This window comes from Trichosurus vulpecula, chromosome 3, assembly GCF_011100635.1.
Source record: "Trichosurus vulpecula isolate mTriVul1 chromosome 3, mTriVul1.pri, whole genome shotgun sequence".
Taxonomy (NCBI): Eukaryota; Metazoa; Chordata; class Mammalia; order Diprotodontia; family Phalangeridae; genus Trichosurus; species Trichosurus vulpecula.
The window spans coordinates 176,897,859-176,912,678 of NC_050575.1; the positions used below are offsets into that span (position 1 = coordinate 176,897,859).

The 14,820-nt window shown below is 49.8% G+C and overlaps 1 protein-coding gene across 4 annotated transcripts; it reads left to right on the forward strand.

The window, feature by feature from the left end:
- The first annotated feature begins 790 nt into the window (after nt 1–790).
- Nucleotides 791–14,523, forward strand: LOC118844848 (ectonucleoside triphosphate diphosphohydrolase 8-like). Of its 4 annotated transcripts, XM_036752847.1 has the most exons (12): nt 792–864; nt 1,542–1,597; nt 4,278–4,347; nt 5,014–5,159; nt 5,627–5,744; nt 5,953–6,103; nt 6,739–6,898; nt 7,054–7,287; nt 8,718–8,993; nt 10,184–10,294; nt 10,797–10,934; nt 13,782–14,523. In XM_036752847.1, the coding sequence occupies exons 4-12, from the start codon at nt 5,040–5,042 to the stop codon at nt 13,959–13,961; spliced, it is 1,488 nt and encodes a 495-aa protein (XP_036608742.1). In that variant the 5' UTR covers nt 792–864; nt 1,542–1,597; nt 4,278–4,347; nt 5,014–5,039; the 3' UTR covers nt 13,962–14,523. The 4 variants fall into 4 exon arrangements, with proteins under 4 accessions (XP_036608744.1, XP_036608742.1, XP_036608740.1 ...); XM_036752845.1 differs by having other exon boundaries at nt 812–1,597; XM_036752849.1 differs by lacking the exon at nt 1,542–1,597 and having other exon boundaries at nt 791–864; nt 4,278–5,159.
- The last annotated feature ends 297 nt before the right edge of the window (nt 14,524–14,820 follow it).

Consider the following 14,820-nt stretch of genomic DNA (forward strand, 5'->3'; position numbering starts at 1 on the left):
AGGTTTCGTAGCTTTGATCGTTTCAGGATCAGCCGGGTGCGGTCTCCACTTGAGGTATGCCCAGGTGGGAGTAAGGGAGAGGAGGGCAGCCCCTGCCTCTTTCTCGCTCCCTAACCCCACCGCTGTGCAGGCTAGGGTAGTCAATCCAGCTTCACCTCCCGGTCTTCACCCACCTTCCACGGTAGGGTACGCGGGGGGCTGGGGGTGGGGAGGAGGAAGGGAGGATGCGAGGCAGCCCCTCCAACCAGGACCAGACTCGGGGGAGGAGTCAGGACACCTGCAACTCCCCTCTCGCTCCACCCCCAGAAAACTGCTCCTGGTTCCTGGCCAAAGCAAATTGGAGCGTCCGGGCACGGCAGGGGCCTTTGTTAGTCCCTCTCAGTCCTTCTCTTACAGCTGTAGGTCCTCATTTAACACTTAGCTTTTCATCCCTCTAAAGCACTTACCTTGCGTTACCGTACCTTGTGGCTATTTGCGTCTAGTCTCCCTGCTAGACCGTGAGCTTCAAGAAGCCGAGACCTTATCTTCTCTCTATCATTTCTTATTTCCCCGGCCACCGCCAGATCCCTTGCTTTGCACACTGTAGGCACTCAATGAATATTTGTAGCATGAATGAAAATAGGTGCCACTAGATCCCGCAGGCGGGCTTGGGGCTAGACACCCCCACCACCACCGCCCCCAGTCTTGGCGGGGGGGGGGGTGTAAGGAGGAGGGGCAGGAAGGGCGGGCTCAGGCTCGAGAGGGGAAGGGAGAGGGGGCCCCCCCGCTGGTGCGGCCTTCGGAAAAACAGCCCAAACGCCTCCAGCACTCACTCGGGGACCTCCGGGGCAGCGGGCAGCACTCACCCAAATCCAGACCTTGCAGGTACCGGGATCCCCGACCCGTTCGGTGGGGAGACCCTGGGGCGACTGCTAGTACAGGGGGAACTGGACTCTGAGCCTGTCGGAGTCCCCTTGTACCGAGTATCTTCCTTCAGTCTTCCAGCTCTCGGCTTTGCTGGAGGGACCTCCTGCGGGCTAGGGGGGGCTGCCCTCAGTCTTCGTATTCGAGGTAGGGACATAAAAAGTCGATCGAGTTGGGTTATAGGCCTGCTTAAGGACCCTGCACCTCACTCTGGGCGACACCCAGAAATCCAGGTCCGGGAGACTTATGCTCTGGTTCCGGCTTCTGGAGTCGTCGGGGCACGCGCGCGAGTCAAGAACCTAGGCGGCCACTGGAGCCAGACCTGAATGAGGGAAGGGCGAAGGCAAAGAACTCTGGTTTTGAGAAGGGGGAGGCCAGAGAACTCTACACCCTTGGTCTGGGTCCTTGCACGGGAGCTGGTCATTCCCCACCCCCGTGCACCCCTTCTCCCAGGCACAGAGAAGGATAAAAACCGGGCGGGGGCCAGCATATGGAGAACCCCGGATTCCAGGCTCCCAGACATCTGCACGTGCCTCAGGCCCTTTCTTCACCTTTCCTCCTTTCCCTCCCGGTTAGGAAAGTTCCTTCTCTGTCCTAACCTTCACCTCTTCTGAATAAAATTCTTACTGTCCTTACAGTTACCCTACCCCCAAACTCAAAGGATCTGGACACCTCATGGTAAGAGTGACCTCAGGTAAGTCATCTCTGAGCCGCTCAGGGTCCGTTTTCAAGAAGACTCAGGCATTCCCAGAGGGGTGATTGAATGGGGGGCGGGGGGCCCGCTGGAAGCTTGCTGTTCTATGTCTGGGAATGAAGTCCTTGTCCCTTCTCCGCTTCAGTCGCTTTTACCCTTTTCCTCTGTAGACCGAGTTTTGTCTGTAGAAGAAAACTGAATCCCGGAGGGAAAGAAACTCTAAGCCTAGAGTTGTTGCTTATCCCAGGTCCTCTCTTTCTGGCCCCCACTCCTAAAATGTAAGGAGCTGGAAGGAAAGAAAGAAGCCATCTAGTCTAACTTCATGGTTTGTTTTGTTTTTTTCTTCTAAAAGGAAAACTGAGAGCCAAAGGGGAATAAGTGATCTGTCTGGTGCCACACGGGTAGTAAATGGCAAAACTAAGATTCATGTCTAGGTCCTTTAATTACAAATCCAGCACACCATTAATATATGCTTGGATAAATGCACCATGTTGTCTCCCAGGAATATTAAAGAAATATATAGGAAATGCAAAAGTCAGTCACAGAGCCAGGACTGGAACCCAAGTGCTGTGATTCCTAGCCTATGGCTCTTCATTCTATACCATCTACCACCCTCAGGGCATGGTATGAAAGGTAGATTGGAGACTGATGGTCTCAGCACCACTGCTGAGACCTGGGACGGGAAGGAGGGAACTCCTCTATTATGTACCCCCATAGGGAAAAAGTGTTGGAGAGGCTGGGAGGAGGGGGAAAAGAACAGGGCAAAGGGGAGAGGGGATGGGGAGGGCTAAACTTGGAGAGGGGGAAAGAAGAGTCAGGAGGAGCTGAGCCCTGCACATGGGTCGCTTGGGCCATGGAGTTGTGTTGGGGTGAAGACTGTAGCTCAGGAATATGTTCATGAGCAAGAGCTCAGGGGAGGGAAAGAAAATGAAGGAACTGCCAAAAGATGCAGATACCAATATGGTGTCTCTGGGGAGATAAAGAAAACCTTCCAGCCTCTCTTCTTCTTCCAACCCATTGCAATAGCCCTGCCCAGCCCCAGCTCCATATTTCTTCTCTTGTACATTGCCCCCCTAGGGTTGAGGATCTTATGCTTACGCTTCCAAATGGTCTCTGGGAGTTCCTTGGGGCTGTGGGGTGGGGGAATTGTTCTCATTGTTAGGGCCGAGGACTGTTAATTCCATCTGCCCAAACTCTGAATGGAGTCTGGACAGCTTGGGGACTCCATCTGGCCTCCCTGGGACTCTGCTTCACGATCTAGCAGAAGATGGGGAAGAAGGATTCATAGCAGACAGAAACAGAAACCCAAAGAACAGTTGTTGAGGAGTGGGGAAGGGGATGATGAAATTAACTTCCCTTCAGACTGCAGGAGGGCCAAGGGATGGAAACAGAAATAGGATGGTGATCCATCTCCTTTTAGGCCTCAATTGACTGAGAAGTTCCCAGGTACATCTGTCTAATGCTGTTCTCACAACTAGATACATGAGACTAGATGAAATTGGGCATCAGATAAAGACAGGCAGTGTAGCCCTAAAGACTGACTATTTGTGCTTGGCTTCCTCCAGTCTTATTAGAGTTACATTGGCCTGGATCAAGGTGGGTGCTAGTTGGCATTTAAGCCCTAGTGAAAACTCTACTTTGAAATGGAAGGAGGGTGGGACATGGCCAGTGCAGAGCACTGCAAGAGACTGAGAACTGAACAGCGTGGCATTGGGGGTAGGTCCCTTTCTCTGCCACATCTGGACTCCAAGGAAATGGCTTGGCTGGGCTGCCTGATGCAGAAAGAAGTGGGGAAGGTGGATTCTCCAGGTTTTTCAGATTCAAATATTTCCTACAGACCCTATCTGGACCTTCAGGCCAAATTTAATGGTCAACTCCATCCATCATAATAGAGGAACCACAACCAAACTTCATTCTTATCTTTCTTACCTTGTGCATACTTGACCACATAATCAATAGAAAGCTGACTTTGAAGGTAGGAAAACCTGGAATCCAGTCTGCCTGGGATGCTTCCTAGCTGTGTATCCACCCCCTTTCCAGTCACGACTTCTCAGTGAGCTAGGCAGCTCTAAAATTATAAGTCGTAGAGAAGGTGCCAACCACCTCAGAGTTCCCTGTACCAATGAAATCACCTGTCCATTCCCTTTTCTAGCTACACTATGGATGGGGTCTGGCCTCAGGGACTTGTGGTCCAAAGTCTACAGCCTGATTTCTCCTACTTTTGGCCAGGATTCTCAAGCTTGAGTCCTCAGCAATCATCTTATGAGGGGGGAAAAGAGGCTGTACTCCTTGTACTGGGAGGGAACACTGGGTGCATTTCCTTTAAACGATTACTTCTTTTCTAGCTCAAAAAGAAACTTCCCGTAAGAAAATAAAATGTCTTTTGCTGAGGTCATTGGCAAGATCTGACCATGCCACCCATGGAGCTGGGAATGGAGCCATCCTCCCCGCAACCCTCCATCCCTCTTCTCAACTTTTTCCCCACTCCCAAACCTCTGTGCCTGGGACTATGGTTTTAGCAAAGAAGTGGCTCATGGACAGGATGAGTGGTGTGTGAGAGTTCCTCCCCCAGGCTCTGGTCTGTGACATTGGTTAGAGTGTCTCATGCTATACCTCAAATCTCACCAAGAGGCCTCAGAGAGAGGCAGGAAGTTTAACATTATGCTCTGGTTTCTTCCAGCCTCATCCACTAAGACCCCGACCAAGCCCCGCTCCCTGAGTTCTGGCATTCTTCCCTTCTCTTTACCCAGGTAGGATCATAGCCTAGCAAAGGGCTCTGGACACAAGTAGGTATTTAATAAATGTTTGTTGGATTGAATTGCTGTTGAATTTGTGTATGGAGTGGAGTCATTCTCCCAGGACTCCTGCACCCTGGGCCCACCAGAGTGGACCGGGAGTGGTTTCCTCCCTGAATAGTCCAGACACTGACAATGATTATGTCTGTGAGTTGAATAGACTGGGATGAAAGGCCCAGGTAGGTAGATTTCTTTGCTTTATGTCAGGCTACAACTGCCAGGCAGCCTACACCCAGGCAAGAAATTATTGATGGTTTAGGGCAAAGCCTTCTCTCCCCTGACTTTGGAAATAGCTGTATTACGTGTGACCTGAATGTTTGTCATATGGCATCCTGTGCTAATAACTCTGGGGGTGGGGGTGGGGGTGAGAATGCTGGTTATGCAAAGGAGCAATCAGGCCTTGGGCATCCCTGAGAAAAGGGCCTCCTTCATCAGCAAACTTTACCTGGTATAGAGGGGAGAGAGCTGCTAAGGCTACAAGATGAGATATTTCTGGAGTGGGAGCTGAAGAAGGAAGAATTGGTCAGTGGGACCCTGGGAGATGGGGGTCTGTGAAGAAAGGTTCAGGCTGGGGATTCCAAGCTGGGTGAGAATCTGGGGCTCACTGGCTCCTCTCTACAGCTCCAGAATCTGTAGCTGCTGAGCCAATGGGGCTGGATATGAAGCGATGGGTGACCTCCACTATACTAGTCCTGACTCTCTGCACAACTGTTACCCTGGTGCTGACTCTCCTGGCCACTAAAACCACCCTTCCTCCAGGCACCAAGGTGATTGCCACCAATAGCCCTTCCTAACCTCTTAGTCTTACCTCATTCCCTCCCCTCCCCAAGGCTCCTAAACCCCTCCCTCTCTACCCCTTAACCACTCAAATTTAACATCAAAAATCTCCTTCCCTGAACCTCTAAACTTCTCCCCTGTCTCTTCACTACCCAAATTTCCTCTGAGACCAAAATTTCCCTTCCTGAGCCCCTAAACTCTATATCCTGATGTCGTACCCTGACTGCCATTTCCCTGTCTTCCTGCATTGACAAACCCAAGCTCCACCAGCCTCCTCACTTTTCCTGAGCCCCTCAAATCTCTCCTTCCCTAAACCCCAATCTCCTTTCCTTGCCACTCCCCAAATTTTCCCTTCTTAACCCTCCCTCCTTATTACTTCCCAAATCTCTGACCCTCATCCTCAAGCTTTTCATTGGGACCTTCCCAAACCCTTCCTCCTCTCCCACTCATCCCTCAGTTTGGTCTCGTGTTTGATGCTGGCTCCTCACACACATCCCTCTTCGTGTACCAGTGGCCTGCGGACAAGGAAAATGATACAGGCGTGGTCAGCCAGACCATGGCTTGTGATGTGCAGGGTCTGTGCGAGGGTGGGAAATGCACTGTGTACTTGGGACCCCATTGCTGCCACCCCTACCCTTCTCTGTTCTCCCCATTGGCCCCCTCCTCAGTCTGCCCTTGGGTATCCCTCTGTGGCCCCCAGCCTCTCTCCTCCTTCCCTGCCCCTCCTTCCATTCACTCCCTACCCCACCTGAACTCCTGGCACCCACATGACTCGGCCTGCAGGGGATGGAATCTCTAGCTACGCTTACAACCCTGAAGCTGCAGGAAGGTCCCTGCAGCCGTGTTTAGATGAAGCAGTGAAGTTGATCCCAGCAGCACAGCTGGCCCAGACACCAGTGTACCTGGGCGCGACGGCAGGGATGAGACTACTCAGGTACTGTCTCCTTCCAGGGCTGTCTATTCTAGTCCCCAGTACCGCTGATCCTACCCCTCCTGCACTCCCTTCTAAACCTTCCTACCCCTTAGGCAGAAAGAGGGAATGGGCTTGAGAATCTTGGTGGTCTAATGGAAAGAGTACTGGCTTTGGAGGTAGAGGAAGATGTGGGTTCAAATCCCACCACTGACACTATATGGATAACCTTGGACAGGTCACCTAATCTCTCTAAGCCTCAGTTTCCTCCTACATCAAATGAGAGGGTTGGAATCGATGGCCTCTCAGGTCCCTTCCAACTCTAGATTTATAATCCTAATTCCTCCCTGGGACCCCAACTACCAGGACCTCCCATGATACTTCTACCACCACCTCCAACCTATGATTCCCTAACCCCACTTTTCTGCTTCCCCGGACTCATCTCTCAGCTCTGCTACTTCTTTGATGGGCCTTAGACAAATAGCTGAAGTGAACCAAATGATCTCTGGGATCCCCACTCAGTGCCTATGGCCTGAGACAGACTTTTTCCCTAACATACCACCCATCTCTCCCTCTCTCCCTGGTAACCTTTTTTTCTCCCTTTACCTTTTTGGTCAGATCCTGAGTATTAGGGGACTGAATTTTGAACTTTCTTTTAGCCTGGTGGACCCAGAAGCTGCTGATCAGGTCCTGGCTAAGGTGGGCAAGACCATCCAGGAGTACCCCATGGATTTCCGAGGGGCTCGGATCATCTCTGGTGCTGAGGAGGGAGCCTATGGTTGGATCACCATCAATTACCTCTTGGATACCTTCACCAAGGTTCTTCCCACCCCCTGAGTCTCTCTGAAGGCCCTGATCCCCTTGCCTGTCATCCTGGCCTTGGCTTTTCTTGTGTCCCATCTCATAACACCCCCTCCCTTTAGAGCCTTCTGCCCTCCGCATGGCTTGTTCTAACACTGCCTTTGTATGTTCAGTATTCAGTGAAGAATGGAGGCTGGATCCACCCTCCAGCAACCAAGGTGTTTGGGGCCCTGGACCTGGGAGGGGCTTCCACCCAGATCAGCTTCCTCCCCAGTGGGTCTATTGCAGATCCAGCCACTGCCTCCCATTTCCGTCTGTATGGCTTCAACTACACCATCTATACACACAGCTACCTGTGCTATGGGCAGGCCCAGGTGCAGAAGCAGGTGATCCTGAAGCTGAGCCAGGTGAGTACCCCAGGGGATTTGGGGCATGGAGTAGAAGGGGATGGTGGGACACAGGCCTGGAGCACTGGAAGCAGAGGAACACAATGGAGGTCACTATAGATGGATCCATAACAGGGGTCAGAGGATGCAGGCAGGGGCATCATAGGATTTCTTGACAAGGAGTGGGGACAACTTTTTTCAGGCTGGTGACCAGCAACAACACAAGGTCCTAAGAAAAGTTTTGCAAAGCTCTGACCCTTTTTCTATCTCCCCTCAACCTCAAATCCCTGAAGTACCAAAGAAGAGCCCTTCTTGATAATCCTAGGCAACACTGCCCAGCTCCAGGGGGATCAATTTGACATCATCAAATATTTATAATGACTCCTCTGGGTTTTACACAAGAACAACTCAGGATACAGTCCCTGCCCTTGGGCATCTCACAGTCCAAGGAAGACAGAGGAAGATTTCACCCAGACTGAAGAATGGAGCATTTCCCCCCTTCTGGGGAAGACTAGGGTGGCTAAGCACATAGAGTGCTGGACCTGGAGTCAGGAAGACCCATCTTCCTGAGTTCAAACCTGGCCTCAGACACTTATTAGCTATGTGACTCTAAATAAGTCACTCAACACTGTTTGCCCCAGTTTCCTCATCTGTAAAATGAGCTGGAGAAGGGAATAGCAAACCACCCTGGTATCTTTACCAAGAAAACCCCAAACAAGGTCATGAAGAGTCATATACAACTGAACGATAACAAGGGGAAGAGAGAAAAGGAGCAGATCCGGGCTTGACTCTTGAGGACCTGAAAGTCTCGAGGAAACAGTGAGGTGTAGTAGATTTAGAGTCAGAGAACCTCAATTCAGAACGCACTACTGCTCTTACAGCTGTGTGACTTCTCTGGGTCTCAGTTCCTTTATTTGTGAAGTTGGGGGGTGGATTAGTTGTCCTCTAAGGTCTAGCCCTAAATTATTATTCTGTGAGACAAACAAGAACATACCTAGGCCTTTCACTTGGGTACCTGAGAGTCTAGGGTAGGGAAAGGGGGGAAACATAATACCTACAGGAAGAAACCAGTGAACAACATGGGTCAGAATGTTGAACTCTGATGTAGATATTGGGTCCCCTACTGACGTTTGGGATGGATGTGAGAGTCCTGGAGGAAGTGAGGTTTCAGCTGGACGTTGAAGAGCAGGGCAGGATTAGAAGTGGAAAGAAGGCCTAGAAACGAAAGGGGTTGTGAGATTCAGTGGGAGATGCCTATTGAGGAAGGCATTTGGCCTCTGAGGAGCCATCAGTGATGGTGCGCATGAGGTGTGTGTTTTTAAGGATGGAGTTTGCTTCCTTTAAAGAGATGGAGAGAGATGAGGGGACTGAACTGAAATCTTTGGGTGTTCCCCTGCCCCAACCTGAGTTCCTCCTGGAGCCACACTCTTACTATTCTCCATATCCTCAAGGAATCCCAGGATACCTCTGGCCAGGTCAAGCATCCCTGTTACCACAAGGGCTTTACAAATAAAGTGATGGCACAGTCTATCTATGACAGCCCCTGCACAGCCTATATGCAGCCAAGAGGTTTCAACTTGAGCCAAGAGATGATACTGGTGGGCACAGGCAATGTCACCAAGTGCCAACAAGCCATCAGAGCCATCTTCAATTTTACTGCCTGTGGCCCCTATCATCCCTGCGCCTTCAATAGCACTTACCAGCCTGCCGTGAGCGGCCAGTTCTTTGTAAGGCCGGGTCCTTGGGGGGCAGAGGGTGGTGAGCGGGGGGGGGGGGGGGGGGGGGCAGTGGAAGGATGTTGGCTGGGTGGGGTCTCAGAATGACCAACCAAAGCTGCCCTTCCTGCATTACCTCTCAGGCTGGGGCAGTGAATCAAGCCTTTATCAAACATCTGCCCTCTGCTGGGTCATATACTAAATAATGGGGGAAAGAGAGTTTTATTTAGGCACAATTCTTGCTTCTGTGAAGCTCACAGACCAGTGGTGGGAGGGAGACAAGCCATGCACATAAATGACATTAACTTACAAAGAGAAGCTGTGTGGTACAGTGAGTAGAATGTTGGACTTGGGAGTCAGGAGGCCTGGGTTCCAGTCACCCCTCAGGCACATAACTGAAGTGTGAGCCTGAGTAAATGAATTGACCCTTCCAAACCTTGGCTTCCTCTTTGGTAAAATTAGGACAGTATTTCTACTGAGTGGCAGCATAATATAATGAACAGAGCGCTGCCTGGGGGTCTGGAAGATCTGGGTTCGAGTCTTGCCTTTGTTACATACTGGCTGGATGACCCTGGATAAGTCACAACCTCTTGATGCCTCAGGTAGAGATGGTGCTGACCTGCATTGTTAGAGGAACTTTCTTCCCTGAGAGTATCAATGAAATTGCAGGTTCAGTCCAAAATGTTTTTTTCCAGTATCCATCTCCTGTGGGAGGAAAACAAACTATAAAGTACTACATAAATGTATTATTAATATTATAAGATAATATAATTGTTTTTATTATATTATTGTTCATATTATATTATATGATACAATGTTAGAAAGCATTACAAGCATTTATCCCTCAGTTACCATGTGCCAGGCACGTGCTAAGCACTTTCAATGATTGGGTAGGAACATAAGCAGGTGAAAGATGCTGGTGGCAGAGAGAGGCCATACCAGGTAGTGGGAGCAGCAAGAGCCCTTGCTCGCAGAGGCTGGAGCAGTGTCCATGGAGGGGAGGTGCATGAGAAAGAGAGCATTTGCATCGAGGGCCTTGAATGCCAAGGCAGAGGAATTTTAATTTGTCTCAGTGGATAATAGGGAGCCACTAATATTATATCAGAAGCATCCCCAAGAAAGGTAGGGAGATATCAGAAAACTGTCCCTGCTGTCTCTTTCCATCTGGGAAGTCTCTGACCTCCTCTGATTTTGCCCCACAGGCTTTCTCTGCCTTCTTCTATACCTTTGACTTCCTCAACATCACCTCAGGCCAGTCTCTCTCTGAGGTCGTGGACACCATTGAGCAGTACTGTGGCCGGAGTTGGACAGATGTGAGCTCAAGGAATGAATGAGGGTGGGATCCAGATTCCATGGGGTTTCACAGGGAATCCTGCCGATGTGTGTGGGGGGGGGGGGGGCGGTGCAGGGTGGGTACCAAGTCCAGGTGTGATGGTCAGAGGCCAGAAGTCAGAGGTCTTGTTAGCTATTAGATGAATTGAAAGTCCCTCATTCCTGGGAGGGTCTGATTATGGATAGCCTTGAATGCCCAGATCTGGAATCTGAACTGTCCTTAGGAAGTTCAGAGCCATTAGCATCGGGGCACCCAACTTGTATGTCAGTCTGTATTCTTTCTATCAGCCAAGAATTGGCTTTGTTCTATTCAACATTTTCCATTTAAGTTGGAGAATTAGGGCTCCAGGACAGAGTTGGGCAGATCAGGGTAAGATTAGTACAGCCCAAGCCTTGGGCCTGCCTGTTGATGGAAGGGAGAGGCAAGAAGCTCCTCACCACCTTGGTACAGGCTCCCAGATGTCTCCCTCCCCTCATCTTCAGGTGACTGGCAGTTACCCCAAACACAAATTGCACAGGCTGCAAGATTACTGTGCTAATGCCAACTATATCCTCATACTCCTCCTGGAAGGCTACAAGTTCTCTGAGAAGAGCTGGACCTCCATCAGGTTCCAACAGAAAGTAAGTGTGGATCTCTAGAATGGGGGAGGGGAAGAGAGATGTGATAAGCATGACCTCCCATGGCGGGGTGGGGGCTGGAACCCTGAACTCTATTATCTGGCTGGTCCCTTTTAAATTCCTTGCCCAGGGGAGCGAACAGGTGGATAACATGTTTGGCAAAATGCACTTTCTTTTTTTTTTTTTTTCACAAAAGAAGGAACCAGGATTGGTTTGAACCCTGACTTTACTCCTCTCCCCTACTCACCAAATGCCACATTAGACTATTTCCTTTTTCTGCTAGTAGTTGGCCTTCTGTGTGATCTGAAAACAATCGTTTAGTCAATAAACATTTATCAAGCCCCTACTGTGTGCCTGGCACTATGCTAAGCACTAAGAATACAAAAAAAAAAAAAGCAAAAGATGGTCCCTAATCTCAAGGAGCTGTCTCATAGGGTAGACGACTTGTAAACAGCTATGTACAAACAAGCTACATATGTTATCCAATTTGTATTTCCAATCTATCCACTGGAAAAAGTCAACAGAGGGAAGGCACTAGCATTAATGGGGATTGGGAAAGGCTTCCTACAGAAGGTGAGATTTTAGCTGAGACTTGAAGGAATCTGCCAGGAGGCAGACATGGGGGGCAAGCCAGTGAAAATGCCCAGAGTCAGCAAATGGCCAGAGTCTTGTTTGAGAAACGGCAAGAAGGCCAGTGTCACTGGGTTGAAGAGTATGCGGGAGGAGTACAGTGTAAGGTGTAAGAAGATTGTACAGGTGAGGGAGAGCAGGTTAGGAAGAGCTTTGATTGTTAAACAGAGGATTGAACATTTGCTACTGAAGGCATCAGGAATCACTAGGGTTGATGGAGCAGGGAGCGATGCAGTCATATCAGCATTTTAGGAAGATCCCTTTGACAGCTGAGCGAAGGATGACCTGAAGTTTGGAGAGGCTTGTGGTAAGGCAGACCCATCAGCAGGCTATTGCAATAGTCCATTCCTGAGGTTGTGAGGGCTTGTACCAAGGTGGTGGCAGCGTCAGGGAAGAGAAGGGTGTGTATGCGAGAGATGTTACCAAGGTAAATCAACAGACCCTGGCAACAGATAAGCTAGTGGGGAGGGAGAGAGGAAAAAGTCGAAGATGACACAGAGCTTGGGTGACTGGAAGGATGCTGGTATCCTCAGTGGTGATAGAGAAGTTAGGAAGAAGGGAGGGTTTGGGGGGAGAGGTAATGAGTTCAGTTTTGGACACGTTAAGTTTAAGATGGCTATGGGATATCCAGTTCAAGATGTCCAATGGGCCGTTAGAGATATGAGTCTAGAGGTCAGCATCGAGGTGATAAGCAAATCTGAGAATGATCAGCATGAAGAAGACCATCGTATCCATAGGAATTGCAGTTTTGTTACGGGTTGTTTTGGGGCTGAGAGTGTATGGAAAATTCACCTAGTACCACTGCCCCTCCTTCATTTCCACCCCTCCTGGACCCTTCCTGCCTACATCTAGTTGACTGGCATTGGTCTAGGACAAAGGAGTATTCAGGAGGAAGCTGGGGCCAGAGGAAGCCCAGGCTTTGTGAGGGAGGTGGCAGGAGGGAAACTCACACATTCTTCCTGCAGAGAAGGGCCTTCAAGAGGCGTTTAGGGAATCCTATATGAATGAAAAGGGCACTGGTGTTGGTAATTAAACACTGTGGCATTCTCTTATGCCCCCTGCCTTCCCCGTCTTCTCCCAGGTCTCTGGCTCACCCCTCATGACCTCCAGTAAAATGTGCAAACAGTCCTATATTTTGGGCTTAACAGAGACAAAGTTAAAGTTTCTCATGAGGAACTTTTACTAGGAGACCAAGAAGCAACAAAAACAAACAGGAAACATAGGAACAGCTGTCAAATGGGAGGGCACAGGACTCTGATCCACAGAGATGAAGAAGGGAAGTGAGATGTTCTGGTTGACAGGGAGGAGCTGGGGATTCCCTGAGTCCACAGGTCCTATATTTAGAACTGGAGGGTACTGAGAGGTCATCTTGTCCACTGCCCTCATTTGATGGGGAAATGAAAGCTCACACATGAGAAGTGACTTGTCCACAGCGGTCATAAACTGCAGAATCAGGATTTGATTCCAAATCCCAGAGCTTTCTTTAAATGAGAGAATGCCTCTTTAATTCAGCCTGGTTTAGACAGGGGGGTGGACCAGGTGATTTCTGGGAGTCCTTAGAATTTTGAGGTGCCCCCAGTTTGGTTCATTTCCTAAGTGTTCTCTGTCAAGATGCACCCCCATTCTGTAGCGAAAAGAATGTAAGATTTCAAGTCAGAGAACCTAGATTTGAGTCCTGGGTCTTTCTCTTGCTAGCTGTTATGATCATTGGACCTCTCTGAGCCTCATTTTCTACCTCATAAAATGGGGCTAGCCATACTTGTACAACTAACTTCATAGGGTTTTTGGGGGTGGGGGGACAGAGATAAAAGTTTGACAAAGTACCTTAACAATGTGGGGCAGCTACGTGATGCAATGGATAGAGTGCCAGGCCTGCAGTCAGGAAGACTCATCTTTGTGAATTCAGATTTGACCTCAGACACTTAGTAGTTGTGTGACCCTGGGCAAGTCATTTAACCCTATTTGCCTCAATTCGTTATTTGTTTAAAAACTTTTTTTAAATGATCTGAAGAAGGAAGTGGCAAACCACTCCAAGTCTCTGTCAAGCCTTGGACTCAGAGTGACGTGGCAAGGAGAATTCTCTTAGTAATAATATCATATCTCTGAACCACACAAAGGTTTTAAGGCCCAGGATAAGAGAAGTATGCATTTGCCTTCTCTGGTAGCATAGGGGTTTTTAGGCATGGCCTCTGCTCTAATGCTTCTCTGTCCCTTGGCCAGGCTTCAGGGACAGACATCGGCTGGACCCTTGGATACATGCTGAACCTAACCAACATCATTCCAGTTGAAGCTCCAATCCATGCTCGTACCCAGGAGGAGAGACTCTGGGTCACCTCCATATTCTTCCTTGTACTTACCCTGATCACAGTCTTGGTCCTGCTGCTGACATACAACCTCTGAGGGAACTCTTCCAAACCTGGGGAGAGGCCCAACCCCAGGGCCTTGCCCTGTCCCTCTCTTCCCGCCTCTGGCCCAAGGAAGGGTCATTTTCAACCCCTGACCCTGGAGGCCAAGGTGGCTGCTGGATATGGGCAAGGAGGTGGCCCATGACTGCTCCATGTTACCATCCTACTCCCCATGTGTCTCACACCCTCTGTGTCTCACACACCCTGAGTCTCTCTCTGTCCCTGTGTGTACCATATTCCACCGCACATACTGTTCTTTAGTCACACCTCATTTCTCCCATCGTTGTCATTCTGCTTCATTCCCAAATGTCCCCCCACCATCCTCCCCTTCTATTTATTCTATAGACCTTGGCTTAGGAGGAGGAAGTTTAGGGGCTCTCGTGCAATCACTAGCTGACTTCCTCTGGGGCAGACAGGGTCCTTCGGGTGGTATATACACGTGCAAACACATGCATGGACCCAGTGGCACAATGATGTAAATACCTCCACCCTTATGCACACTGAGGGCTCAGGACCCCCATTAGGAAATGTTAATTAAAGTTAGGCTTGTTCCAGTCTACATGTCTGACTTTATGTAAGCAGGGGCTCTGTAGGGAGGAGGAGGGGAGAACCAGAGCTCTGATTCAGGACTCCAAAACCGAAATCCAGGCCTTACACCACCACTGCCTTACATCCAAGACTGCCTTCAGTCAAGTGCAAGGGCCACAGGAGTTGCCAGGATGGTGGGGGAATACTCTTTTGTGTGATATTCCCTTCCCCAGCATACACATCTTAAACTACATGTGACCGGGTCAGGGCCTTGGCTCTATGAATAAGGCAGAAGAAGATGAAGGATTGGCATGGAGTAAGATGGG

Excerpts from the sequence above, each read along its gene's own strand:
- LOC118844848 (XM_036752849.1), top strand. The coding sequence starts at position 5,040 with ATGGGGCTGGATATGAAGCGATGGGTGACCTCCACTATACTAGTCCTG. Across the intron at positions 10,295-10,796 it reads GTGGCCGGAGTTGGACAGAT|GTGACTGGCAGTTACCCCAA; the intron begins GTGAGCTCAAGG and ends CCTCATCTTCAG. Across the intron at positions 10,935-13,781 it reads CCATCAGGTTCCAACAGAAA|GCTTCAGGGACAGACATCGG; the intron begins GTAAGTGTGGAT and ends TCCCTTGGCCAG.